General features: G+C 45.1%; 2 protein-coding genes and 1 long non-coding RNA gene across 26 annotated transcripts in view; 2 read left to right on the plus strand and 1 right to left on the minus strand.

Annotated features, from left to right (window-relative positions):
- FGD5 (FYVE, RhoGEF and PH domain containing 5) overlaps positions 1 to 4,778 on the plus strand; it is a 110,561-nt gene extending 105,783 nt beyond the window's left edge. Inside the window, exons 20-21 of one of the 2 annotated variants that reach the window (XM_044755130.2) lie at positions 3,014 to 3,168; positions 3,549 to 4,778. In XM_044755130.2, the coding sequence (XP_044611065.1) occupies positions 3,014 to 3,168; positions 3,549 to 3,585 (192 nt within the window). In that variant the 3' untranslated portion in view covers positions 3,586 to 4,778. The remainder of the gene's footprint in view (positions 1 to 3,013; positions 3,169 to 3,548) is intronic. The other variant, XM_070493800.1, reaches the window with a different exon arrangement.
- A 147-nt stretch (positions 4,779 to 4,925) lies between these two features.
- On the minus strand, positions 4,926 to 20,195 carry LOC106829360 (uncharacterized). 19 transcript variants are annotated; one of them, XR_011496732.1, is made up of 5 exons: positions 18,263 to 19,013; positions 10,881 to 17,397; positions 9,048 to 9,215; positions 6,184 to 8,559; positions 4,926 to 5,219 (listed from the first exon to the last, which is right to left on the minus strand). It is a non-coding gene; the product is annotated as an uncharacterized lncRNA (long non-coding RNA). The 19 variants fall into 19 exon arrangements; XR_011496737.1 differs by lacking the exons at positions 6,184 to 8,559; positions 9,048 to 9,215 and having other exon boundaries at positions 10,881 to 11,021; positions 15,854 to 17,397; XR_011496733.1 differs by lacking the exon at positions 6,184 to 8,559.
- NR2C2 (nuclear receptor subfamily 2 group C member 2) overlaps positions 19,585 to 25,860 on the plus strand; it is a 113,674-nt gene continuing 107,398 nt past the window's right edge. For 2 of the 5 annotated variants that reach the window (XR_006517805.2, XM_044755134.2), the window contains exon 1: positions 19,585 to 19,722. The gene's annotated coding sequence lies outside the window, so the exon portion shown is untranslated. Of the gene's footprint in view, positions 19,723 to 20,466; positions 20,807 to 25,860 lie in introns of those variants that run through there. The other 3 variants (XM_044755135.2, XM_014838435.3, XM_070493802.1) reach the window with 3 other exon arrangements.

The raw sequence follows: 25,860 nt of genomic DNA on the forward strand, positions 1-25,860 counted from the left end.
TCCCTGAGGTGACCCAAAGAGGATGCAACTTGCTATTCAGTAATAGTCTGGGAGGAAGGGACTATGAGAAATATATGTGAATCTTTTTTTACTTTTTCTAACATTTTATTATTTAGTTATTACATTTATTATTATAAAAATTTTAAGCATGAGAAATGTTGAAAGAATTTTACAATGAACTGTCCTAGCCATCAACTAGATTATAGTTAACATTTTCCTACCTTGATCAAGTATCTATCCATCCCTCTACCCATCTTACTTTTTGATGCTTTTCAAAGTATACAGAGACCGTTCTGATTTTTTCCACCCAGATTAGTTTTGCCTCTTTGAGATTTTCATATAAATGGAATTCTGTGACCTCTTCCACTCAGCATGATGTTTTTGAGATTCATCCATGTCACTGCATGTGGCAATAGCTCATTCGTTTTTGTGGTTGAGTAGTATTCCATTTTGTGATTACGTCACACTTTGTTCATCCAGTCCCTTGTTGAAGGACATCTGGATTCTTTCCAGTTTTGGTGATTATGAATAAAGCCACTTTAAACTTTTGCATACAAGTGTTTGTGTGAAGATAGGTTATTATTTCACTTGGGTAAATATCTAAGATAGGAATTTCTGAATCATAGAGAGATATATGTTTATTTTATAAGAAATTACCAACATTTTTCACCAAAAAATGGTGTTCCATTTTACACTCCCTCCAGCAATGTATGTGAATTTGAGAGTTCTGGTTGCCTCACATCTTTGTCAACACTAGGTGTTGTCAGTTTTTAATTTTCGGCACTCTGGTAAGGACGCAGTGGTGTCTCAGTGTGGTTTAATTTGCATTTCCCTGGTGATCAATGATATTTTACGTGTGCTCATTGGCTCTTCATATCTCCCTTTGAGAAGTGTCTGCTCAGGTCTCTTGCCCATTTTGTTGAGTAGGTTGTTTGTCTCCTTTTTATTGAGTTACAGGAGTTCTTTCTGTATCTTGGATACCAGTCTTTTGTCAGATAAATGCTTTATGAATATTCTTTCCCAGTCTGTGGCTTGCCCATTCATTTTATTAATGAATCTTTTGGTGAACAGAAGTTTATAACTTTAATGAAGTATAATTTATCAACGTTTTCTTTTGTGACTGTCTCTTTCCGTGTCCTAAGACACTTTTGTCTACTTGAAGTCACAAAGTTATTCCTCTGTATTTTCTTCCGAAAACTTTAATGTGTTAGCTTTTACCTTTAGGTGTATCTCTAATCTTTGTGTGTGGTGTGAGGTCAAGGTTCGCTTTTTTCCATATGGGTATCCAGTTGTTCCAGCACCACTCGTTGAAAAGGCTTTCCTTTCCCTACTGGATTACTTTGGTGTCTTTGTTAAATATCGAATGGCTTAGTGAGCGTGGGCCTGTTCCTGGCTCCTCTGCCCTGGCTCGCGGACGTGTTGCTGATTACTGCGCTGCCGCCGCGCCCTCAGCTGGAGGCCTTGCCGCCGGGCTGTGTCAGGTCTTCCAACTTGGTTCTTTGTCAAGATTGTTTTGGGGATTCTGGATCTTTTGTATTTCCATATAAACTTGTCAAGTTCTACAAAAAGGCCTGCCCAGATGCTGACAGAGACTGCTGAATCTCGAGATCAATTTGGGGAGGATCAGCATCTTCGCAAGATTGGATCTTCCAGGCTACAAACGTGGTGTGCATCTTCATTTATTTAGTTCTTCAGTTCTCTTTTCATGTTTTCTGATTTTGAGTGTAGAGGTCTTATACTTCTGTTAACTTCATTCCTAAGTATTTTATATTTTGGGTGCTGTTTTGAATGGAGTTTATTTTATTTTCTAGTTGTTTGCTGCTAGTACATAGACATAAAAAACAATTGATTATCCTGTGACCTTGCTAGACTCATAATTAGTTCTCCTAGTTATTTTGTCATCAAATGTGTCCTTTGCAGGCACAGACAGTGTTACTTCTTCCTTTCTGACCTTCATTGTCTTTTCTTTCTTTTTCTTGCCTTAATGCAGTGGCTAGGACTCCAGGACAATGTGGAATTTAATTGGGGAAAGTGAGCACTCTTTTGCCTTGTTCCCAGTCTTAGGGGAAAGGTATTTGGTATTTCACTGTTAAGTATGGTGTTAGCTGTGGGTATTTTATAGATGCCCTTTGTCAGATTAAGGAAGTTTCCTTCAAATCCTAGTTTGCTGACAGTTTTTGTCATGAATGGATGTTGAATTTTGTCAAATGCTTTTTCTGATCCAGCAATCTTTGAAAATTGATTCCCTTTTATACACAAGTTCTACTTTCCTTCCTCCTCCCACAACCATTCTCATGTGCTTAACTGATTATATCTCTTTGTTTATGTGTGTTTTTATAAAGTTGTATTGTTTATGAACATGTATTTTTACATAAATATATGTGTATAAAAATGTCTTTATCTGTATAAACTTTCTTTTCCACTGAGCCCTATGATTTTAAGATCCATCTAATGTTCTCTGGGTACATCTTATTGAGTTGTTAGCAATTTTATAGTCAGACTCCCTGAGTGCTCCATATTGAGGCACTGTGAGTGAGGGCGTGAGGAATGAGTACAGAGTTAGCAGAAGTAACTCTAGAAAACTGAGTCAACCAACTAATCGAGTCAGTGGAAAGAATGTGGGGTAAGAACATGGTCCTGGTCCAAATTCTGGCTCTGCCTTTACTATGCTGTGTGATCTTGGGCAGTTACTTACCTTCTCTGAGTTTCAGTTTCTTCTTAGAATGGAGGTGACACCTCCTATGATTGTTGTTAAGATTAAACAAGATAATGTGAAGATGAAAATACCTGGACCCTAATAGGCTGTCAGACAATGGTACGTTTCTTTGCTTCCTCGTGACGGGTCCCTGCGGGAAGCGGGGATGAGGAGCGTGTGTGGTTCGTCCACTGCTGCCAAAGCCTGCCCCCACGCAGGGGCTCACCTGCATCTTAGATTGGAGATACCAGGGAAGGCTAGGCCGTCGACTGTACTCAGAGTGTGTTTAACATCGGCGTTTCCCTCTGCCCTTCACAGGACACAGTGGCCATTGAGAGCATGCCCCTGCTAGGTTTCACCATTGCCCCAGAAAAGGAAGAGGGCAGCAGCGAAGTAGGACCTGTTTTTCACCTTTACCACAAGAAAACCCTGTTCTATAGCTTCAAGGCAGAGGATACCAGCTCAGCTCAGAGGTACCACCATACCTACCCCTGCGTCTCCTTGCCTCTCTCTCGGAAGGGAACCAGCTGCTGCCCAGGCTTTGGCTTCTGCTCTTCTCCAGCCGTCCTGTGCCATCAAGTCCCTGTGGGCCTCAGCAGAACAGCGGAACTCCTGTTCCTGGCTGTGAGGGGGTTTAAGATTGTGATGATGCTTTCACACAGGTGTGCGTTGATTCAACAAACCTTTGCACTGTGTCCCGGGCCTTTTGCTAAATGCTAGTGGAACAAATATGAATATGACATGACCCCTGACCTCAGGCTAATAGTAATCTAGTCCAGTCACTTATAGGTTCTGTGACCAGAGTCACAGGCAGAACCGTGACACCAAGTGTCCCATCTCTTCTGTGTTACAGGTGGATCGAGGCCATGGAAGACGCAAGTGTGTTATAGCAGTTATCAAGCATGTGGACTCAGAATAAACTCTTAGATTGATATGTGGACCCTTCCAGAAGTTAACCCGTGCCTCCACTCATCCAGACACACATCTGGATTCCGCACGGGGCCTGATCTTTCTTGCTGTAACGCCCCCTCACCCTCTCAAGTGGAGCCCTGAGGAGAGATCTATGGACCACTCCTTTTCCGTCTCCGTGTTCCCCCCACCCCAGCCCCCGGCATAGACTGCTTCCTTATCCAGCAGTGGGTTAAAGTTTAGTAACGTGAAGACATGGAAGCCAGTAGAAAAGTACATTTTAGAAATGCAGGCTTTTTAGTGGAAACAAGCTTTTACAGTTTTTACTCATGGTAAATATTATCACCTTTCATATTGTTGATTTTGGTGCCTCAGGTGACATGAGAAACAACCAGTAAATAACAGCTACTCTCATTGAAAGCACTTTATTGTTTTACTGAGCTAAACCTCCAACTTTATGTTTGCCCAGTGATTTACTTAAGTAAGTAGCAGATGAAGTCCTGTGGACGAATTTGCCACCAGTATTCAACAAGGGTGTACGTACAATTGATTTGTGCACACCTGGCTGTGGCTTGCCAGTGCGCAAGCAAGCGACACTCCAAGGGGAGGGTCCTCCTTACTGCGGAGGGCCGCACGGCACTGGATAGGAAGCCGAGGGTTTTCTCCTCCTCTTGATCCTGCGACCTGTCTGCTGACATGACTTTAATAAAGGAGGGACACCCTCCCCGGAGGTCTCAACACTACGCCTGTGCTGGAAACTCGGCTGCTGGCGGATCCGGCCCACCCCGCTCACGGCAAACCCTCTGAGGCGACTGGGTCTGCTTTAATTTATTGTGTGCCTTCCTGAGTTGACCCCACACGAGCTGACAGCATTATGTTTCTGAGAACCTGGACTTATTTTCCACGTGGTAATCCTTCGGCTGTGTTACTGAAGTCTTGAAAGAGAGAAAACCAGATACAATCAGGAAGTGAATTCATGGTCTTGGCTGATGGCTCTGGCCGCAGTGAGGGAGCACAGAAGTAGCAGCTTGAAGATACTCTCTGGACACCTGGGGCCCAGTCACCTCTCGCTGATGACTGCTGCTCATCGTGCTGGACGGTTCTTTACATAAAGCAGAGGGGAGGCGGGCGGGATTCCTTGTTACTCTCATCGAAATAAAAAACAACAGTGTCATTTTCTGCTATCCTGTCCCCATCCTCCCAATGCCCTGTCCCCTAAAAAAAGGCATTTGCTGACAAACCTTTTGTAAAAAGCACCATCTCAAGGAGTTACTTACATTAAATATTTTCAGGGGAATTTTTTCTTCTAGTTTGCAGTTCTTCTTTTAGAATATTTGCATTAAACATTTAATTAATGATTCAAACTAAGTGATTAGGTGGGTCCTTTTGTTAAATTTTGACGGCTTAATTCCATTGGACTCATTTTCATTATCAGACATATGTAAGTGGGCCCCTAGGCCCTCTAAAGCCTTTAGGAAGCAGGCACGACTCAGCGCCAGGTAAGGTCACCTTGCCGCGGGGCACAGCCATGGCCGGTTTCTGAGCTCTGGGTAGAATCACGTGTTTGGAAGTCATTCGAAGGCCTCTTATGGTATGACATCCTATTTCTGATACTCTGTAAAGAAGAGGTAATAGGGCTTTTATTTCTCAGTGAATAGTTAATTAAAACACCTAGGCTTCAGAGAGACATACTGGATGGGTCACGTGAGACTGCGCGGACCCTCCTGGTTTACCCGGACTTCGTTTCTACCTGTCCTTCCCGTGGTTCTTTGTGTACTCGTTTCAGCCGATCTCTACTGGCCAACTTGGCTCATTGTTCCTTCCTTGCCCTCCTCTTTGTCCAGCCCGTTTTGCATGTTCATGTCACCCATCTATCCATGAGGCCTGCCTGGAGTAACCTGGACAAAGCTGCCCACCTGGCCTGAGGGCGCTCTTTCCCCCTGGGTGCAGAGGCTGGAGAAATGGCCAGCTTCACCACCAGGGCCATGCTGCCCAAGGCCATCTGCCTCGCACCCCGCTCCCCAGGCACAGAGCACCTCCAGCAAAGGCTGTGTTTCTAGGAGGATGCAGTGCCGTGCCAAGCTGTGGCTCAGAAATGAGAACAGTTGGGCCCTGTGCAAGTCACTCTGGTAGCTCTGAGCCTTGGTGTCTTCTGTCACATGAGACCATTCCAGCTTCCCAAAGAGTTCAGGGGATAAAGCACAAACCAAACATTTGTGAAAGTGGATTGAAAACCATAAACCTATGGGAAAAGGCACAGAGTTGTTATATAAAGTGAAAATAAAGTCATGGGCCCTGCTCTGTGCCAATACAAAATGAAGACAATATGTAAAAAAGAGACTTCCTTCTTATCCATGAAAATGGCAAGAAAGAGAAACCAGGCCTGAAGAGGGCCTGGGCTGACCTCCTGTGGTCACCGGGGCTTTCCTCCCCTCAGTTTGTTTCAATGACCCCTCCCTGAACTCACCACACATGAGTCAAGAAAACACAGACCTTTGCAGGGGTGGCCTCTGTCTGCTTCTCAGAATCAGTAAAATTTTATAAAACTCAGGGTTTTACTGGAAGCAGGTAGTACTTACTTTGCATTATGGTGGTTTCACACCTTCCCTGCAGACTGAATGTCTTTTTCCATCCTTGGTCTTAGTAAGCAGGATGAATTCTGTTCATTATTACCGATACAAAGCACATCAGAAACACAGCAGTCAGGGATGTCGATTGGGTTCCCAGATCCTAATAATAATTCTTTTACATATCAGAAATACTTGCTGAGTTGTTCTGGTCAGGCTGACAGACTGACTACTCATTCTCCCTTGGATGCAGCCTAGTCCTGAGTGCTGATGCCCCGACGCTCAGGCTGATCTTTGGGCAGGCACCACGTGAGCCAGCGCCGAGGACCCCAACAGCCCTGCTACAGCTACCGAAGGGTAATGCGGTCGGAGTCCTTTCTTCATCTAGTCCAGCCTTTCCTTTGATTGACAGTGTAAATGTCACTGCTGGACACTGAAGCCCTAAATGGGGACTGAGGCCACCTGGGCTAGGAGTGGTAGGGCCAGGCTAAAGCCCGAGTTTCTTTCTGGTATGGGGCAAAGTCAACATGCTGGAACACTCTCCTGTTAATTGGTTCAGCTGTGATCTGCAGTGTCTGTGATCAGGGAGGCTTCTGTGCTTCCAAGCACTAATGGCCACGGTTGGTTGAGAGGACAGATGTGTCCACACTAAGATGTCCGTTTTCAACAGCAAGTAAAGTGAAACCAGCCCCACACTGGTTTAAACAGTTAGGAAATTAGCTCAACAAGAGGAGGTGCAAAAGCAGGGCAGGCTCTGCAGACAGTATCTCCAAGAACCAAGCTCTTTGGGTTTCTCTGACCTGCTGTCCACTGTCAGCTTGATTCCAGGGCCGGTTCCCAAGAAGCTGATGGGTTGGGACTTCTGATGTTTGGGGCTACAGGCTTGCCTGTTCACAGCTACCACGGAGGAAGAGCTAGGCTTCCTGTAACTAGCTTTTTCTTAGAAGCACCCAGCAGGCCCTCCACACTGCTCCAGGACCACACTTACTTATGTCTGCCCTCTCCTGAGCTAGTCGCCAGGAAGGGGGCCTCCGTGACCAGCACAGACCAGTCAGCTGGGGGGCGAGGGTGAGATGGCTGCTGAGGATTCAGCCCCGATGTCCACCCTCTAGTCCACATCTTCTGGAAAGAAGACTATGGTTGGATTAGTGTAGTGCAAGGGCTGTGCCTTGCCGTGGATTTTGGAGATGCTCTGTGATGGAATAAGTTACCGGGCAATTACTTGGGCATCTGTTATATGTGTTTGCTGAAACTTACTGTAAGTGGTGTTGAAGAGGCTGGTTGGTGTTAGTGATCTTTTAAGTCCCTAATCAGACACAGTTGTTAAATCAGCAGCCAGAGCACTGACCTCTCATGGGCTCCTCGAAGACCTTTGTGTGATTATGAGCAACAGATAATAGCAGGGATCTCTGCACCAAGTGCTCCAAACACGCTAACCCGTCACTTCATTAGAGGTGAGTTCTGTTATCATCCCCATTTTGCAGATGAGAAAACCAGGGGTTAGAACCATTAGGTAACTCGCCCAGGGTCACACGCTTGCAATTGGCAAAGCCACACTTGTAACTGCTTCGCCTTAGTGCTTTCCTGCAATGTGCCTGAGCTGACACTATGAGCAATTTTGACACCTGCAATGTGAATTCCCTCCTAAAATTGACAGAAATCTCTGACTGCAGAGGAGCAATAAATAGGACTTTTTCCTCCAAAATCCTAGTAAACGTGAAGTCCAGTCAGCCTAAATTTTGCATTTCGTTATGCAAGCACAATCATTAAATGTTATAATATACAATCCATGCACGCAATCCAACATTTCAATATACTAATTTAACAATGAATACAGTTCTATTTTTCTGCAATCATAAGCACAAGATTTATACCTCAATTGCAGATGAGGATCTGGATATTTAAAATGCAAAGTGTACATGCTTTAAAAGTTTTTAACATTCTCCTGGTGTTATTCAATAATTGACCTGTTAGGATGAACACTCAGATATGAGGGATTTTTTTAAATTGCGGTTATGACAGTTTACAACCTTGTGAAATTTCAGTTTTACATTATTATTTGTCAGTCATATTATAGGTGCAACACTTCATCCTTTGTGCCCAACCTTACCCCCCTTTCCCCTGGTAACCACTAATCTGTTCTCTTTGTCCATGTGTTTGTTTGTTCCACATATGAGTGGAATCATACAGAGTTTGTCTTTCTCTGTCTGGCTTATTTCACTTAACATAATCCCCTCAGGGTCCATCCATGTTGTTGTGAATGGCACTGTTTTACCCTTTTTATGGCCGAGCAGTATTCCATTGTATATATACACCACATCTTCTTCATTCATTCATCAGTTGATGGGCACTTAGGTTGCTTCCACATCTTGGTTACTGTGAATAGTGCTGCAGTGAACATAGGGGTGCATGGGTCTCTTTGAATTGCTGATTTCAAGTTTTTTGGATAGATAACATATAGTGGGATGGCTGGATCATATGGTATTTATATTTCTAATTTTTTGAGAAATCTCCATACTGTTTTCCATAGTGGCTGCACTAGTTTGCATTCCCACCAGCGGTGTATGAGGGTTCCTTTTTCTCCACAACCTCTCCAACATTTATTTTTTGTTTTGGTTATTTTAGCCAAAGATATGAGGGATTTTTAAGGTAAGTGATTTCGAGATTCAGCAAATTTTCCTCACATAAGGGAAAAGATCACAATTTCTAAGATGGATTTATAAACAGTAACCTAAAAATTGATCATTTACTTGCTCTTCTCAAACCCTTTAAGAATTTGCATTGTGTGGTAAAAAACACAAGCCTGAACGTTATGGTTACCATGTGCTCTATGAGAGCTGACAAGAAGTCTCATTTCAGGAAGGAAGCCATCATACCTTTGCCAGACTAGTTCCAAGAGGAAGAGAGCACGTGTTCACAGAATCCTTCTGTGTCCTGGGGGATCACATCCCAAGGGAGGAGGACTACTTCAGAAATGAAATCAAGCCAATGCAAGCAGTGCACAGCCCAGAGCCTGTCAGTCATGTGAAGCCAGAGCAGCGTGTCTGGGGTGAGAGACCACAAATTTGTAACATGTTGCAAGCAGAACCTGGGCCGCTCTACCAAGGTTGCCCCTCTCCCCACCAGCCCCCGGCAGCCAGACTGATGGTGGGAAGTGGAGAGGAGTCAGAGGGAGAGCTGGCCCTGGGGACCACTGTGTACGTTCACACCCCAGGCTACAGCCTGAGATTCCCACCCCCAAGTCGAGTGTCCTCCATACATGATTGGCCTTGGGCTCCTACCATGACCCACTCCTGTCCTCCTGGTGTTCCCCTCTTGGGGGTGAGGGGGCGCCCAGGCATCTACAGTGTTTACCAAGTGCCTCAGGAGACTCCGCACCAGCAGGTTGGGGATCTGGGGTTGGGCGGGTCTGGAAAGGTTTTGCAGTAGTTCAGTTGCACCTTAATTAAGAATTAAAACTTAATCCAGTCATGGGCAATGACCTCAGCTTGCTGCCAGACTGAGAGTCTGTGGTAGAAGAGCCAATTTATGGGGTATACCTGTGGTGTGATTCAGATACTTAGCTGAAGAAAAGTGAGCCCCGGCAGAGTCTGAAATGATGTTATAGGAATGAGAGCTGGCACTGAGACTATCACACAAGATTGCAGGGCACCTTTTAGAATCTGACACTATGCCAAACATTTTAAGGAGAAATATATGGCCAAGGTAGTGAATATTTGCGAGGGAACCAGTCTAACTGGGCCAGACACAGGACTACCACAAAGCGGTGGCAGCCAGTAAAATATGCTCTTCCACAGAAGTCTTCTCTGGAGAGGCTTAATGACCCTCATGTCCTGGTGATCATGGGAGAGATTTGCAGAAGTTCTCTACATAGTCTCGGCCTCTTCCTTGTACAGATAATCTGATGATGTCTTACAGGAGGGAGCATTCCGTGTGGACAGAGCAGAATGACAACAGGCCTCATTTTCTACCTTGTCTTTCAAGAGTGCCGTTACAATAGACAGAGCCGGCGTGGAGTGGCAGCACTTCCACAAGAGCCAACGAGAGGCTTGCACAAAATAAAATCCATAATAAGAAACCACCAAAAAAAAAAGCAAGCATCATAAACACATTTCAGCCTTAACATGGCAGAGTTTGTCCATTGTCCCAAGGACTATTTCATGACATTTCTGTTTTAATCGTGTGTGTGTGAGTGTATACAGATATACTGATTTTGATGTAAAATGTATTTATACTATAGATTATGGTCCAAAAATTTTTAAACCACTATCTTAAGAGAATCAGGTAAGAAAAAATTAAAGACCACAAAGTTGCAGTCAGACACATAATGAGCCAAAAAAGACTTTATTAAAGTCACATGTTCAAATGTAATAACACATTTCCAGTTTTATTTTTTGAATGTTTCAAAAATATTACAAGGGGAAAAAGTATAAAATTCATGGCAAAGCTACACAAATTATTTTATCAGGAAATGGATACTGTAGCAATTAAGAGAAAACTCTATTATAATTTGTATATGTAAATTATAAAAATTCCCCAAGAGCTGAGAGCTGCAAATACTACAGAACTGTAAAATGACATGTTTTATGCCAGGGGTTCCTAAAGCATGTTTTCAACAGTGACTGCCACTCTGGTTTATATAAAGATTCCCCACTCAAGTGTGAACTGCCCTAAATGACCTCAAGGTCTCTCCAGAATTAGGATCTCACCTTCAAAAGTGCATCACGTTCTCTCCAGAGGTGGACACAGAGGGAAAGTGCATCTAAAACGTTCACCAGCAACTGTTTCCCAACATCTGTCTTGTGGCAAAGTGTAGGCAGCAGGTCCCATGTTCCTTAGAAGTCCTCTGACTAACAAATATGAGCAGGAGATCAGGATTTAAAAGAACTGCCATCCCCAGTAAATCTGTGGCCCTTCAAATCCAGTAGTCTACTCAACAACCTTCGCCACCACCCACTAGACTTCATGAATGTGTGATGGAGCTGCCCCGCCGTGAGCAGCATACATGAGAAAATAAATTCCCTCTTCATCACTACAGTAATTGGCTATGTCCCCAAGCATGCGACTTGATTATTCCAGCATGTATAATTATGAAAGTTATTATAGGTATAAAATTAGACAGCTCTTTTAAAAATACAGCTATGATACCACTCAGTGTGACCTTGAATCTTATTTTATGGGGGGCAAAGTAAAAAATGACCATTGGTTTTCACCATAGCAATTTTACTAATTTCTCTTAAATCTCGACCTTTCATCTACTCAAGAAAGATCTTCCATTCTTATGGGTCCATCCCTCGCTACATAGGATGAGAAAAAGATCCTCTCCTGACAGTAATAAGTGAAGAAAATGGTCTTTTAAATAACATTTTTAAAAAAGCTTTTCTTTTTCCAGCTATGTCCCCTGACATTGTTAAGCTTTCTTTGTGAAAATTTTTAAGAGAAAAGTGTTTTTCCTCTTTATTCAGAAAAGCTATAGGGATAAAACTTTTTTTTTTTGAGGAAGATCAGCCCTGAGCTAACCACTGCCAATCCTCCTCTTTTTGCTGAGGAAGCCTGGCCCTGAGCTAACATCCGTGCCCATCTTCCTCTGCTTTATATGTGGGATGCCTGCCACAGCATGGTGTGCCAAGCAGTGCCATGTCCGCACCCAGGATCCGAACCGGCGAGCCCCAGGCCACCGAGAAGTAGAACGTGCAACCTTAACCGCTGTACCACCGGGCTGGCCCCGGGGATAAAACTTCTAATAAAGGATACAACAAAGTGTTTCTTGACAAGTTCTCTCTTTGAGGGAAAAATCACAATAGAAAATTTGCTAGATAGCATATTTCAAATTTGTAAATAAATTTAACATAGTGCATTAAACATTCAGAGTTTCTTATCTACATAATATAAGGTGTTCAATTCAGGGCTTGTGAAAAGTTTTGAGCTTTGAGGTTCAGAAGCCTTTGTGAGTGCCTCAGTTTACCGCTCACAAAGGTGCTTGCGTGTGCTTCCTGGCACACTCACCCCCCAGTGGGTGGTGCAGCCTCAACTGCCCTCTGAGCAAAGAGACTCGGGAGTTGGCGCTCTCGTCAAAAGCCCCACACTAAGTTAATGGTAAATGTGGAATGTGGGGAGACGTGCAGGGTGCTCTCCACTCTGCCACCAACACCCTCCTCAGCTGAAAGATTATTAATTTTCAGTTATTCTGGAAACAAACTCGCTGATTAAGACTCTGATACACAGTTAACTAATAAATACTGACTTTCCTGGGCTGGCCCAGTGGCGCAGCAGTTAAGTGCGCCCATTCCGCTTTGGCAGTCGAGAGTCCGCTGGTTGGGATCCCGGGTGCGGACATGGCACCGCTCATCAAGCCATGCTGTGGCAGGCGTCCCACATATCAAGTAGAGGAAGATGGGCACGGATGTTAGCTCAGGGCCAGTATTCCTCAGCAAAAAGAGGAGGATTGGCAGACGTTAGCTCAGGGCTGAGCTTCCTCAAAAAAAATTGACTTTCCTAATATAGAGAAATGCTGATTACCTAAGTCATAGCCAAAACATCTATGAACAAATCAAATTACACATTGAAACCTGGAGCCTCAAGAAACACATTATATATATTTCCAGGATTAATTAGCTGGAAAGAAAGGTTAAGATGACTGGGGCTGTGTTTCATGGTACTAGAAATCTGCAGTTGAGTCTGGTGGAATAAGAAGAGGGAGAGTAAGTGGCTGAATGTTGCATATGTAAGCCTACGCCAAGGGACTGTGGGACGCTGCAATACCCAGGCACTATTTCCACAATGACACCAGGCTTCGCATAGTACTAAGCACTAGAGACACATGGTTATTTACTTCCAGAAGCTCACAATCTGAGGCGTCAGGTACAAATGCTCTAATTCTCTGTGGTAGAAGCATGAGAAAGCACTGTGGGAGAATGGACAACAGGGAATGGATTGTGCCTGAGGCAGGTTAGGAAAGAGTTCCAGAGGGTGACTTGTGAGTTGGGGCTTGACATCGGAGGACGGGGATGTCTTACAGAGACAGGGGGTTGGAGAGGCCCCTGTAGGCAGAGAGCAGAATGAGTAAGGTGTGTGAAAATGAGCAGGTCACCACGCAGCGCATCCAGGGAATGGGGTAGTACAAAATTGCCAGAATGCAGGAAGTCACAAAAGCAGATGAGACAAGAAAGGCTGTTTGGGGCCAGGTCATTCAGAGCCATTGCACTTAGGTGGGAGCCTTCGATGTTTTAAAAGAGACAGGTGACAAGAACAGATGTATTAGAAAGACCACTCTGGTCTTCTATTTAAAGAAGGCGAATTGAAGGCATGTGAGGTAGAGTCTATTCTGTCCAAGATGGCCACAATAGATCCCCTCCTGCATGTTCTTACAATGTGACTTTGACACCTCTCCCATTGAGTGGTGGAGAATGTATTCCCTCCCCTAGAACCTGGACAGACTTTTGTGGTGGCCCAGTGAGTAGCAAAGAGAGGAAGTAACTTGACATAAAATGCCACTTTGTTCTCGTGACACTTGCTCTAGGAATGCATCAGCCATGCTATGAAGAAGCCAAGGCCACGTGGAGAGGCCACGTGTCAGTGTTCACACTGCCAGACAGCATCAACCACTCGACATACAAAGAAGCCTTTCAGATGATTCCAGCTCTTATCTGACTGCAACCACAAGAGACCCCGAGAGAGAACCTATCGGAGCCCCCTGGATCTGCAAGATGATGATAATAAAAATAAAATGATTGTTGGTTTCTAAGTCATTGGGCTTATGATTAGTTATGGAGTCATAGATAACCAAGAAACATGCATTTCTTGGCTCCCTCCCAAAACCCAACTAAAAGGACAGTAAAGGAATAAAAAGATATAACCTACAAGACAAGGAAAATGCAAGAGGAAGCATAGGGTATGAAAACTGTCAACCCATTTTCAGAAGATATAACATGCATGCACAGCGGCAGCTGGCTTGGCAGAGGAGAAAGCTAACACCAAAGGGCCTGCAGGGAGGAACGTCAGTGAGACACCAGGACCCCTGCTCCTAAGAGAGGCTCGGAAACTGGAGGCACAGGTGTCTGGGAAGGCCAGGGTGGGACTGAAGATATGAAGATCAGTTGAGAGCCTCTGTAAGGAGTCATGAGACCCTGAGATCCCCAACCCCACCCTATACAGACAAGAGACTGCCCTTCACCACCCTGGCAGGAGACATGGAGTTTATTCTCTGGAAAAAATAAGAACTAGAAGAGGAACAGGCCCCCGCCCCCAACACACAGACACTGACACTTTGGATTCAGCCTCTAGACATGGACTCCTGTTTCCTGCCTGCCAAGTAACCTCTCCATAACGGATGGAAATGTATGCTCAATAGAAGGAATCAAAGTTCTTACTGAATTCAACAGTGTTTTTATTGAAAGACTACCACTGAGCGGTGCTCTGATCTCAACGTGACTGAAAACACCCACTATGAAGGACTTTCAAACAGCGCTGCTCAGGAGTTTGGATTTTACCTGATAGGTCACAGGTCCCTAACTGGTTCTGAGGCCCAGAACTATGCTTAAGAGATTCTGTTTGGCTTACATAGTTTAAAAACCATTTGTAAATTGCCAACATTTTAAAGTCAAGAGATTTCACATTTACAAATCTGGATTTCTGGCTTCTCTCAAGAAATCTGAAGATACCTGGGCTGCATTCCAGGTGCTGATGAGGGGCTGCCCCTTTAAGTGGGTAGTGAGCTCTCCAGGTAGCACTGCAACCATTTAACATACTAATGGTGTTTACATTAGCTTCCTTACCTCCTTTAGACTACCAGCCAGACCCCCACCCCACCCTGCCCCTAGCTTAGGCATCTGAGTTTTCACTTCAGCCCTAAGCAATGCAGAACCATTAAAGAATTTTATAAACAGAAGAGGGCTAGGGATGGCTCCGTTTTAGAACACTTCAGCAGCACCATCGAGGGAAGGAGGGGGCAGCTGATGGAGACTGGTTAGGAAGGTTAGGAAACCATAGCAGTGGACAGAAGTAGGACCTAAACCAAAAAAGAGTTGGGGAGGGATCAAATGTGAGGGTAGAACCAAGAGGATTTGGTGTCATTTAGACCCACAGTCCTGACAGTGTACCCACAGACTCCAAAGCAGAAGCCTCAGGGTAGCATCCCATCTCTCCTCAAGGTGAAGGGCAGGATTCAAAGCAAAGAACAGAAGGGAGAGGCTTTTCCAAGGAACCTCTCGCTTCTAGGCACATTTCCTGGCCTGCAATGAACAGGCTGTGGGGTTGAAATAATCTCTTTAAGAAACTCAAGGAATGGCACTATTTAACTTTTTAGACTTCTCAAGTGAAAGGCTGGCAGTCCCAAGTGGGTTAGCTCTTGAGGTGGTGAGGTGGTACTGAGCTAGTAAAATAAACTCCCAAACCTCAAGATTGAGAGTTCCTAATTAGGCAACATTTAAAGAACAAAAAACACCCTTCCAAGCAACCCATATTCTAAAACAGGGGACCAAGGGCAGGTGCATTTTTCTGAGAATATAATCTGATGTTCCATGATGCTCCAAAATATTTAAGCCAACTACAACTTAGAAATAATATCTTTTCAAGGCCCAGGAAGCCCCAAGCCAGAAACTAAAGGGGCAGGACTCTCAGTAAAACCCATTCTGGAGGGGGCTCAGGAACACACGCTCACAGTGTTCCTGTACCACTAACTCACCAGGGTGCTCTTTCTCTTTTCTCTTCCTGGGAAGAACAAGGGACATTTTTAGAGAAGTTGAGACCTCTCTAAGTACTCTTCTACTGTGTCAGAGCTTGACTTTGACGGAATTGAGGTGAGAAGAAGAGAGCTGTCTTCCTCTCGAAGTTCTCAAGGACAGAAGAGAGAAATAAGCAGAAATAACTATTAATAAATGTTCCACCACTTGCTGGCCACGTTTGGAGAAGTCATCCTCCCTCTGTTTAAGTCCTCAGCCTCTTCAGCTGTAAGAACAAGATAATACCATCTCCTTCACAAGGTTATTGGGAAGATTAAACAGGATAATGTGTAAGTGTAAGGAATGTGCAATCTGGTATTCAGCAATTACATCTGTTCAGATTCCACATTCTTAAAAAATAAGGCTAATAACAATTATATGAGGTTTAAAAGTTTATTTTATAAACAAGTCATATTTATATAGATGATATAAACAGAAGTTTCATAAAATGATTACTACTATACTAATAAAGCCTAAGCTATTATAGAACAATTGATACAAACATGTACATAAGTACTTAAGAAGGTAATTATTAAGCTTTTCGGGTCTATGAAAATAAAAAGGAAAACCATTATTTATTCTATCATATAAGCAGTACCCTTACAAGCAAAAAATCTCTGGTAATAGTAGTCTGACAAATTTAGCACATCTACTGCTATTGTTTAGTCAAAATTTGGTTTTCAGTGAATCGACATTTATCATTTTAACGCAAATTTAAAATAAACTTGGAGGGCAAAAAACATGTTTACTCTGTGCTAGGTACAAAAGGAATTGCATGATATAGTTCCTGCTCTCAAGGAGCTCACAGCTCAAGGAGTCAATTAATGATTGACTGCAGAACAGACTGGTTAAGTGTTATGGGAAAAAAAGACCTGCCCGGAGGACCACGGAGAGCACACCTGGGTCTCATCCACAGAGCACTGAACAAGGAGCCAGAAGCCCCAGGCTCACATCCCAGCTCATAGAAGTCACCAAACCTTGTTTTCACTGGGTTCATCTGTAAAAACAGGACGATGATTATGAATATCGTTTGCAATACACTGTTGCTGGGAAAGCATTCATTCAATAAATGCCCACTCCATACCCACTCTTAACTAGGTACTGTGGTAAGGACTGAGATCGAGAGAGACAAGGCACATCTCGATACAGGGCTCACAGTCAGGGTAGGTGCCGAGATAATGCACACACAAGGACTGCGTGCTGCCACATACATCATCACTCCGGTCGAGCCCTGGTTCCCTGTGAGTGAATAATATTCAGGCACAGAGTAAAAAAAAAAAAAGAAAACCTTCTAAACTGCATTTCAAAGGTGAAACAGAAAGTTTTACCTTGGTTTTGCCACACGTTTGGCATTTTTCACCATGCAGGTCCAGGCCTGTAGTGTGCATCAGAAGTATCTGTGATGCTCAACAGAAGTACTGATATCAAAGCTTACTGCTTCTAGACCATCAGGGGCCTGGCAGTTCTGCAGTGCACCCCCCAGTCAAGAATCCTTTAGTTACCAAGGCTGATAAAATAATATTAAAAGCACTGTTAATGCAAATGAGGATACTTCTTAACAGTCAATAAAAGGAAAGTATAGCTAGTATGATACAAGTTGAATATTTTTTGTGATTATAAAATCCATCAAGTGTTACAAAGCTACTTAAAGAGTGCTCACTAAAAAGACTTGTAGCAAAAACACAATGGAGGAAAAAGTGGCATTATGGCAGTGCTGACCTCTGCTTGCACAGGACTGTTACCTGCCGATACTGTTTGCAATCTGTGTGTGTGTACATGCACGTCTATGTTCAGGGGAAGAAAAGCCACTCAAATCGATCAAGATTATGAACCCTTGCTACTAACTTTTAAACAACTAACCTTTAGCTGAAATTTACCGAATACTATTACAAACAGGGCAAACTGATACAGCATGATTTATACCATAAACCTGAATCAAAAGGAATAGATCAGAGCCCTGGCTTCACTTATTGCACCTGCGGCACTGGACAGGTTGCTTAACTCATCTGGGCCTCAGTTTCTACACTGAGGAAATAACAGTGCAAATAAATGGAAATAATAGTACCTTGTTCACAGAGCTGCTGAGTATTAAATGAAGAAAATTAAAGAAAACTATAAACCATCATAGAAACATTAATTATTGTTTACTATTTACTTCAAAATCTAGTATAATTGTAATTTTTGTGAAAACCCCCCAAAACTCACTGATGTGTGAATTTTTATGCTCTATCTAGAAGGATCATTTAACATTGAAAACTAAATTTTTGAGAAAGAGCACACAATTGCAAAGCAGTCCACGTTTACAAGGATTTAACCATCAAAATGCTGGGCTACCTTAGGCACATCACTTGACCTTTCTGGTTCTCACCCACCTCTCCTGTAAAACCTTCCTGCCAGAAGAGGATATGCATGTGCTGAGGCCTTCCAACTTCCAACTTCCAACTTCAGGGTCTGTGGCTCACCATGACATTACAAATTTACCTCTTCTCCACTTACTTCCTTGCAAGGAGAGAACAAGGAAGGAAGGAAAATGAGTGTATTTAAAGCATTTCCTATCAAATACAAATATCACCAGATAATGGACAAAATACTCCCAGTTGGGGTCACCCTGATAAAAGCCCCAATGGCTACTATCTAAGAAAAAAGATTAACCTATCCAACTGGGAGTATTTATTTGCAATGAATAACAAAAGTGCGGAAAACAATCAGCAGAGGATCGTGGGCCTACAAAGCATGGCGATCCAGGAGAGCCCGGCCTGAACTCCTCACGGCATCCGCACCTTCCAAAGCAAGTCAACACCGTAATTAAAAGAGAGAAATATCTAAGGACAACCTACAACCCAAGATGCGTAAGATCGAGAGAAGCGATTTTCTTCCTCCATTTAAGCAATTTTGCAAAGAGCTGCTTTACTAGACACACTTCGGTACCGCTGTTGACGAGTTCGCAGGGCGAGACGCGTGGACTCCGCAGGATTTGGACCCTACGTTCACTAAGAGACCACAGACACAGCTTTCGGAAGGTTTCAACACTTCACGCGACACCGCCAGAAGCTGGCGCATCCTGGGACCCGAAAAACCCAAAAAGCAAACCCGCGGTACCGAGGAGGCCGCAAACAGTCGGACACCCACCCAATAAACCACCGACCTACGGGCGCTCTGCCGCGGGACCGCTCTTCAATCAACAAACGCGGAGGCTTCAGGGGGCAGGAGGCCGGAGTGCACGACGGCTCGGCGGGCGCACAGCCCCACTCAGCCCGAGGAGTCGCGGCCCCGCAGGCCGGGCTTTGCGGACGACCAAGCCACCCTTTCGCCTGAGCGCGGCGGCAGCCCGGGGCCCCAGCGCCCGCCCGCCCCGCCGCCGCCGCCGCCGCCGCCGCCGCCGCGCCGGGCCCGCCGCCGCCGAGGGGCCGGCCGGAGCAGCGCGGGCCGCGGCGTTCCGGTGCGCGCGCGCGCCTCAGCCAATCGCGTGCTCGCCCGCCCCCCGCGGCCGCGGCGAGGCTGGCGCTGGGAAGAGGAAGGAGAACATTCGCCCTCCTCCTACCAGCGCGGGCGGCGGCGGCGGCGGCACCGGGGTCACGAACTCTGACCTTTCACTGACAAAAACAATAACAAACCCCCCCCTTCCCCGCGACCCCGGCGGCGCCCCCGGGCCCGCCCCCGCTCCCACCTCGGCGTCTCGGCTCTCGCCGGCCGCCCCGTGAGCCCGCGGCCCGGGGCTCCCGCCATCCGCCAGCGCCGGGAGCCCGGCCTCCCCGCGCCTGCCCTCCGCGCCGGGGGCGCCCGCCGCAGACACGGGACCTGCTTCGAGGCCGCTTTGGCGCCAAATCTTGAGGTAAAATTGAAAAGGGGCCGGGGCGGGCTCGGGGCGGGCTCGGGCCGGCGGCGGAGGGGGCGGGCCTGGCGCGCGGACATGGAGGCGCCGCGGCGGCGGCTGAACCCGACCCTTTTACCTTTGCCACGGGGCGGCGGCGGCGGCGCTGGACGCTTTGCATAGTGGGACGGGCCGCTCCCCTCCCCTCCCCGCCCCGGCCGGGCGAAGCGAGCGGGCTCCCCCTGACCGGCCCGGCCGGCGCGAGGGTGGGGGCAGAGGGGGAATGGCCGCGGCCCCGCCTCACAGTTGGCCCCCCGCCAGCGCCGCCATTTTGTTCTCGACGGAGATGGCTCCGGCTGGGCCGAGCTCCCTTCCTCTTTCTCAGCCTCCTCCTCCCCGCAGTCCCTCCTTCCCCCGCTCCCGGGCTCCTAGCCCCTTCGCTTCCCGCCTGCCGTTGACGGCCGCCGCGGCCCAACCGCCGTTTTTTCCTAAGGGGAGGGTGGAGGAAAAGGAGGGAGGTGGGTATGGGGCGCGACCTCGTGAGCGACGGCTGGGCTGACCAATTGGTGCTCACATAGGAGGGCCGGGGCCTGTGGCTCCGCCCCCGATGCTCTGCTGATTGGCTCGGGCGGGGGAGGGCAGTCCCCACGGGGCGCGGGAGTCCTGGCGGGCGGGGCCGGAGCTGGGGCCGGGGCCGGGGCGCGGCGTGGGGCCGGGGCCCGGGGGGCGGGGCCGGGGGCGGGGCGCGTGGGGGCGCGGCAGGGTGAAGGTGTGGGGCGCGCGGGGACGCGGCTGGGGGCCGGGCGGCCGCTCTCGTCCCGGAACGCGTCAGGAGTGCGTGCTATAGAACAATAGTAATAAGGGTGATGGAGCATCTTGAATCCACGGCGCCGGCTCGTGGAAGGGCTTTTCGGAGTTGGCACCGTCTCAGGGCTCCGGCCCGTCTTCTCGGCACGGCTGCGGGCGAATCCCCTTTCTGAGGCTCGACTCACAGACTGCCAAATGGCGAGAATGGGGGTTTCTGCCTGGCCGGACCTCCCTTCTCAGGATCGTTTGAGGGGCTGTGCTCAGAAAATGGAGTCCAGGCTACTTTGTGAACCTCAAAGTAATGTAAAAATGGTGTTATTGTTGAAAATGGGATGTAGGGCGAGGAAGGGGAAGCTTAAGGGTTTTAGGGCTCGAAAGAATAGAGATGACTCTGAGGTAATTCTCTTCTCGTTGGTTGATGAAGCACGTTTGCTTAGTTTGGGGCACTGGGATCACATCTAGGGAAGCGGTTAGGCAAGGCCCCTGCCCTCCGAGAACGGGAGACGGAGGCGAGTGGACAGATCGCGGGAGGATTTCAGAGTGGGCAGCTCCGTGACCGAAATGCGGTGACACCGGATGAGGCGTTAACGAGGCCTGATGAGACCGTCTAGGCTGGATGATCGGGGAGGGAGCCAGGGAGGGACTAGGGGCCCCGAGACAGGCCCGCGAGCCGCAAGGCCCGGGAGGGGAGGCGGGTGCTGTGACTGAGAACAGGCCGGTTGTGGCGTGAGAGTGGTTGGAAAGAGTTCGTCGTCCTTTCCATTATCTCACTCTCCCTCCGGGCTAAAGTGTGTGAAATATGACAAGGGTAATGGAGAACAAATCTTCAGTTTAATAATAAAAGAGAAAGAGGAGAGTCAAGGAAAGTCTAGCCATCAGATGAATTGCTGATGAATACATGACTTGGGGGAAAGCCTCAGAAAATCCCATTACTTCCAGTTTGAGTTCCTTTGTCAGCGCCTTATATCCATCTTCAGTTTATCAAATATTTGCGGAGCGCCGCTAATACCCAGGCACTAGGTGCTAGACTGGGAATACAAAGGTGACTAAGACTGATGCGTGTCCGCAGGTAGATGTGAATGTGGCTCTCTGCACATGAGTGCTGTTCCCGCTTTCCGTCCCCTTGTGGATACATGCACACAGATCTCAGCTGAAGCGTCACTTCCTCAGGGAAGCGGGCTCTGGCTCTCATGCCCACTGCCAGGCTAGATCAGATTCTTTTACTTTACAGTGTGTTCTTTTCCTTTATAACCTTTATCTCACTTTGTACTTACACTCAATTATATGATTGTTTGATTGGTATCTGTTCCCTTTACCCTACTATAAGCTCAATGAGGGCAGAAATCATTTTGTTCACCATTATATTTCCAGCACTTAGCAGAGTGCCTGGGAGTATTTATTGAGTGAATGAATTGTCGATAATTTATATTACTGATAACTAAGTCGCCGCTCATTAATGGCGCCTTTTTGCGTGGGCCTGTTTGGCAGTTCAGCTAGCAGTGCTGGCAATAAAGTGTCTGTTAAAGTATTTGGATGAATTTAGGAAGTGGTCCCTCACAGATATGGCACTGCCCAGAGACATAAATATGGATAAGATAACCCAGATGAATCCCTTTTTACCCACTCATGTGTTGATTTATGGGGTTTTTTAAGACAAGAAATAGATAATTTGATAATTAATTGAATTACAGTTTTAATTATATGAAAGTTAATGAGCTCATATGGAACTCACTAATAAATAAATAGCCCAGACATAATCATGTCATTTACTTTAATTGAAGAAACAAAGCACCAATATGATTTTCTTGAAATTAAAAATGCTGGTCTTTGTTTCTCTATCACAGGGGATCAGAGAACAGAGAAGAAGCTTTTAGTGGGTTTGCAGAGAGTTGGGAGTTGAAAGTCTCTGTAGCTATTAATTTTAAACATTTATTTTTTCAAAGATAAGTTGATTCATGCAATGGAATTATTGAGAATCATCTTTTAATCGCTTTACTAAGGTTAAAAGCAGATTTTTCAAAGTATATATCGAGCTTCTGCTGGAAAGTCTGGTAAATAGAATATTTTTGTTGATTTGTTTTATATAATACAGATTTTATAAATAAAATGTTACGGTATTTTAAAAATAACAGTCACACTTTTATTTAATTCTGTTTATTTTTGGATGTTTCTTTTCTATGCTGTTCAGGGATTTTTCGGTATCACTTGTTCAACACTTTTGATTCCTTGAACTAATGACACAGGGTAACCAAAGAACTCATAGTTTAATGAAAAAGCTGTATTATTGTCTTATGCCATTCAACTGGTTGTTTATTACTTTCAATAGCTGTATTTACAGTGACCTTGATGTTTTGTTTTAATGAACATGCCTTTACAGAAAGAAGAAAAACTTTGTGTAATAACCTCACTTTCTGAGGACTTATGGGAAGTTTTAACGTCTTTGTCCACGCAGTTAACTGACAGTGCAGCACCTGTCTCCAGAGCCTTGAGTAGATAGTCTGTCTGAGGTTTATACATTCCCCACTTGTAAAATGGGGAGGAGTAGCCAACACTGAGATTGGGGCCAGGAGTAGGGGCCACTTGTTGTCCAAATGACATAAAGAACAAGGCAGGTGGGCCTGTGTAGAGCAGCCTCCCTTCAACTTTGTCACTGAACCACTGGCCTCATGTGTCTAGCTACCTGAGTGTCTCCACATATTGAGAGCTCTCATTTGGGATTTTCATCTTTGAGTTCTCTTATCTATATGCCATATGCTCCTTTAGTCCCAAAGCACCTCCTAGAGCAGATACTAGTCCCCTTAATCAGTACCACATGGGAGGAATCTGTGAAGGAATCCGTCTTAGAGCTCTTCAAGTCCAGCCTCACACCTGATGCAAAACTCCCCTGCCAGAGTTTAGGATATCTCTTTTTACTTTATTGCTGGTTATAAGGAACTTAAATAGTGACGTCTTTTTCCCCCATGGATAATTATCATTTTTAACATGATGGACACATTCATGCTCTTGTCACACGTTGTAAAAGATATGCTCTTATTTGTTGGAGTTTCACTTGCTTTCAAACATGCCTAGAGGCTGAGATTCTCTTTACCATTCTTTCTCATCCTGCCTTTCCTGCCCCATATCTCTTGACACCTGCTGCTCTACCTGCTGCCCAGCTTCTCTGCAAGTGCCCTGAGTGCCAGAGAGGCACTCTACCGTAGCAGGCACTCTATACCAAAAGGCAGGATTATCTAGGAAGACAGCTCAAGTAGCATAGTTCACAATGATGGTAAGGGGGTTGTGGATAGAGAGAATGAAAGCCCAGATCAGGGTATTTGCATAGGGCATTGTTAGGGGGACAGTAAGAGCAGATTCATACCTCTGGTATCTGGGAGTCTTCGAGTAGAGGGATGGGAGGTGAATTGTTAAGGATGGGAAAGGATTAGGCTAGCTCACATGCTCAACCGTCCTTTCCGATTTACCCCTGGACTCCAGGTAGCCTATAATGATGAAAGCTAACCTTAGGCACAAATTGTGATTTTTAGGCACAATAAAAATTACCTCCTCCGCTATATAAGAGGACTGAATCCCTTAATGGGAGATAAAAACTTTTCATTCCATTATTTTTAACAGTAACCCCAAAGATTCTATTTCCTGGAAATGCCAACATGTTGATAAGGAGGAGTTTCATTCCAAGTGTAAAAGAGAATGTCATTCTCTCCTGTTTGGATTAATGGGAGGTGCGAGAGAAGGTGTGGGGGCCTGAAAAATGAGGTGAATGCTGTTGAAGAGTGAAGAAGAGCAATGAGAGGCTGGTGGGGCCAGACTCAAACTTGAAGGCTTCATGGTTTTACAGGGAGCCACCTTACTTACCTTTATTGTTCATGTACTCATAGAAACTATGCCAAAAAAAAAAAACCCTCTTATCTGGCTGCTCACACATACACCTTAAAACTCCAATAACTGCCTGCCTCTGTGCGGAAGACAGGTCTCCACTGAGAAGGATACACAGTGAGACTGAGTGGCTCTTAAAAAGTTACACAATGCCAGCAGGCTTCATGAACCATTTCCCCCACTGGTGTTTATTGTACAGTGAATCTGATTATGTATTATTTGTAGAACATTTCAGAAATGTCATTTGTACCATCCTCATTCTCCTCTCTCCCTCGCCTATTGCTTCTACAGTAATGCAGCTTTTTACTAGGTTGATTAGTGAATAAGCCTGGAATTATTGAAAAATTACTCTTTACCAAGGTTAAAAGCAGGTATCATGAAGTATATGTCAGACCCTGGCTGAAAAGACTGGTAATTAGAATGTATTTGTTGACTTGTTTAATATAATGCAGGTTTTTTAAATTAAAAGTTAAATTTATAATATATGTTTCTTTTCTGAAGAAGCAAAAAAACAGTCAATTTTTAAAAATAGGAAAATTTTGAAATGAAGAAAAGATAGCACTGCATTAAAGGGCATGCACATGAACATTCATAAGAGTGTGAGGTGTAAGAGCTCCAAAATAGAAACAATCTAAATGTTCATCAGCTATAGAATGGCTCAATTCTGGCATACTCTTACATTGGAATTCTATACAACAATGAAAATGGGCTATCTACTCCTAGTTATCTCAAAAATAATGAGTGAAAGAAGCCAGACACACAAAAAGTATATTACTTACAGCTCAAAAACAAGCAAAACTAATCCATGATAATAGAAGTCAGGAGAAGAGAAGTAAATCACGGTAAGGGATTCAGGGGAGACTTTTGGGGTGCTGGTAGCGTTCTGTTTTCTGATCTAAGTGGCGTTTACGCCTGTGTATTCACTTAGTGAAAATTCATTGAGCTGTTTCATTTATGATTTGTGCACTTTTGTATTTACATGTACTTTGGTAAAAAATTTTTCTTAAAAAATAGGTGATAAAATTATCCTCACTATTTTAATCAATATGATTATTATGCAGGTAAAATTTTGAGGGAAAAGTGTGTTCAAGTTCCAAAAGAGCTGTCATGTTACTGTCTGGTGGAGCTAGGTCAGAAATTTCTATGAGCAATACTGAAACATAAATCACATATTTAGGAATTAGTGGTTGTATAAATGTTATTAAATGATCTAGCGTATTGATGTAAATAATTTGTTCCCTCAGATAATTAAATTGTTTTCTGTAACTTTTTTCAATTACCTCTTCTTGACTTCCTTTTTCTGGGAAACTATTTTGAAGGGCACTGTGGTATACAGAGGTAATGTGATTTTAAAGTCAAGGAGGCCTGAGTTAGAAACCTAGATCCATCTCTTACTAGCTGGATGACTGAAACAAGTTGATTAAACCTTTGAGTCTCAGTTTTTTTCTGTCTGTTTTGGTGGAGCTAATACCTACTCAG

This window comes from Equus asinus, chromosome 21 (genome assembly GCF_041296235.1).
Source record: "Equus asinus isolate D_3611 breed Donkey chromosome 21, EquAss-T2T_v2, whole genome shotgun sequence".
Lineage (NCBI taxonomy): Eukaryota > Metazoa > Chordata > Mammalia > Perissodactyla > Equidae > Equus > Equus asinus.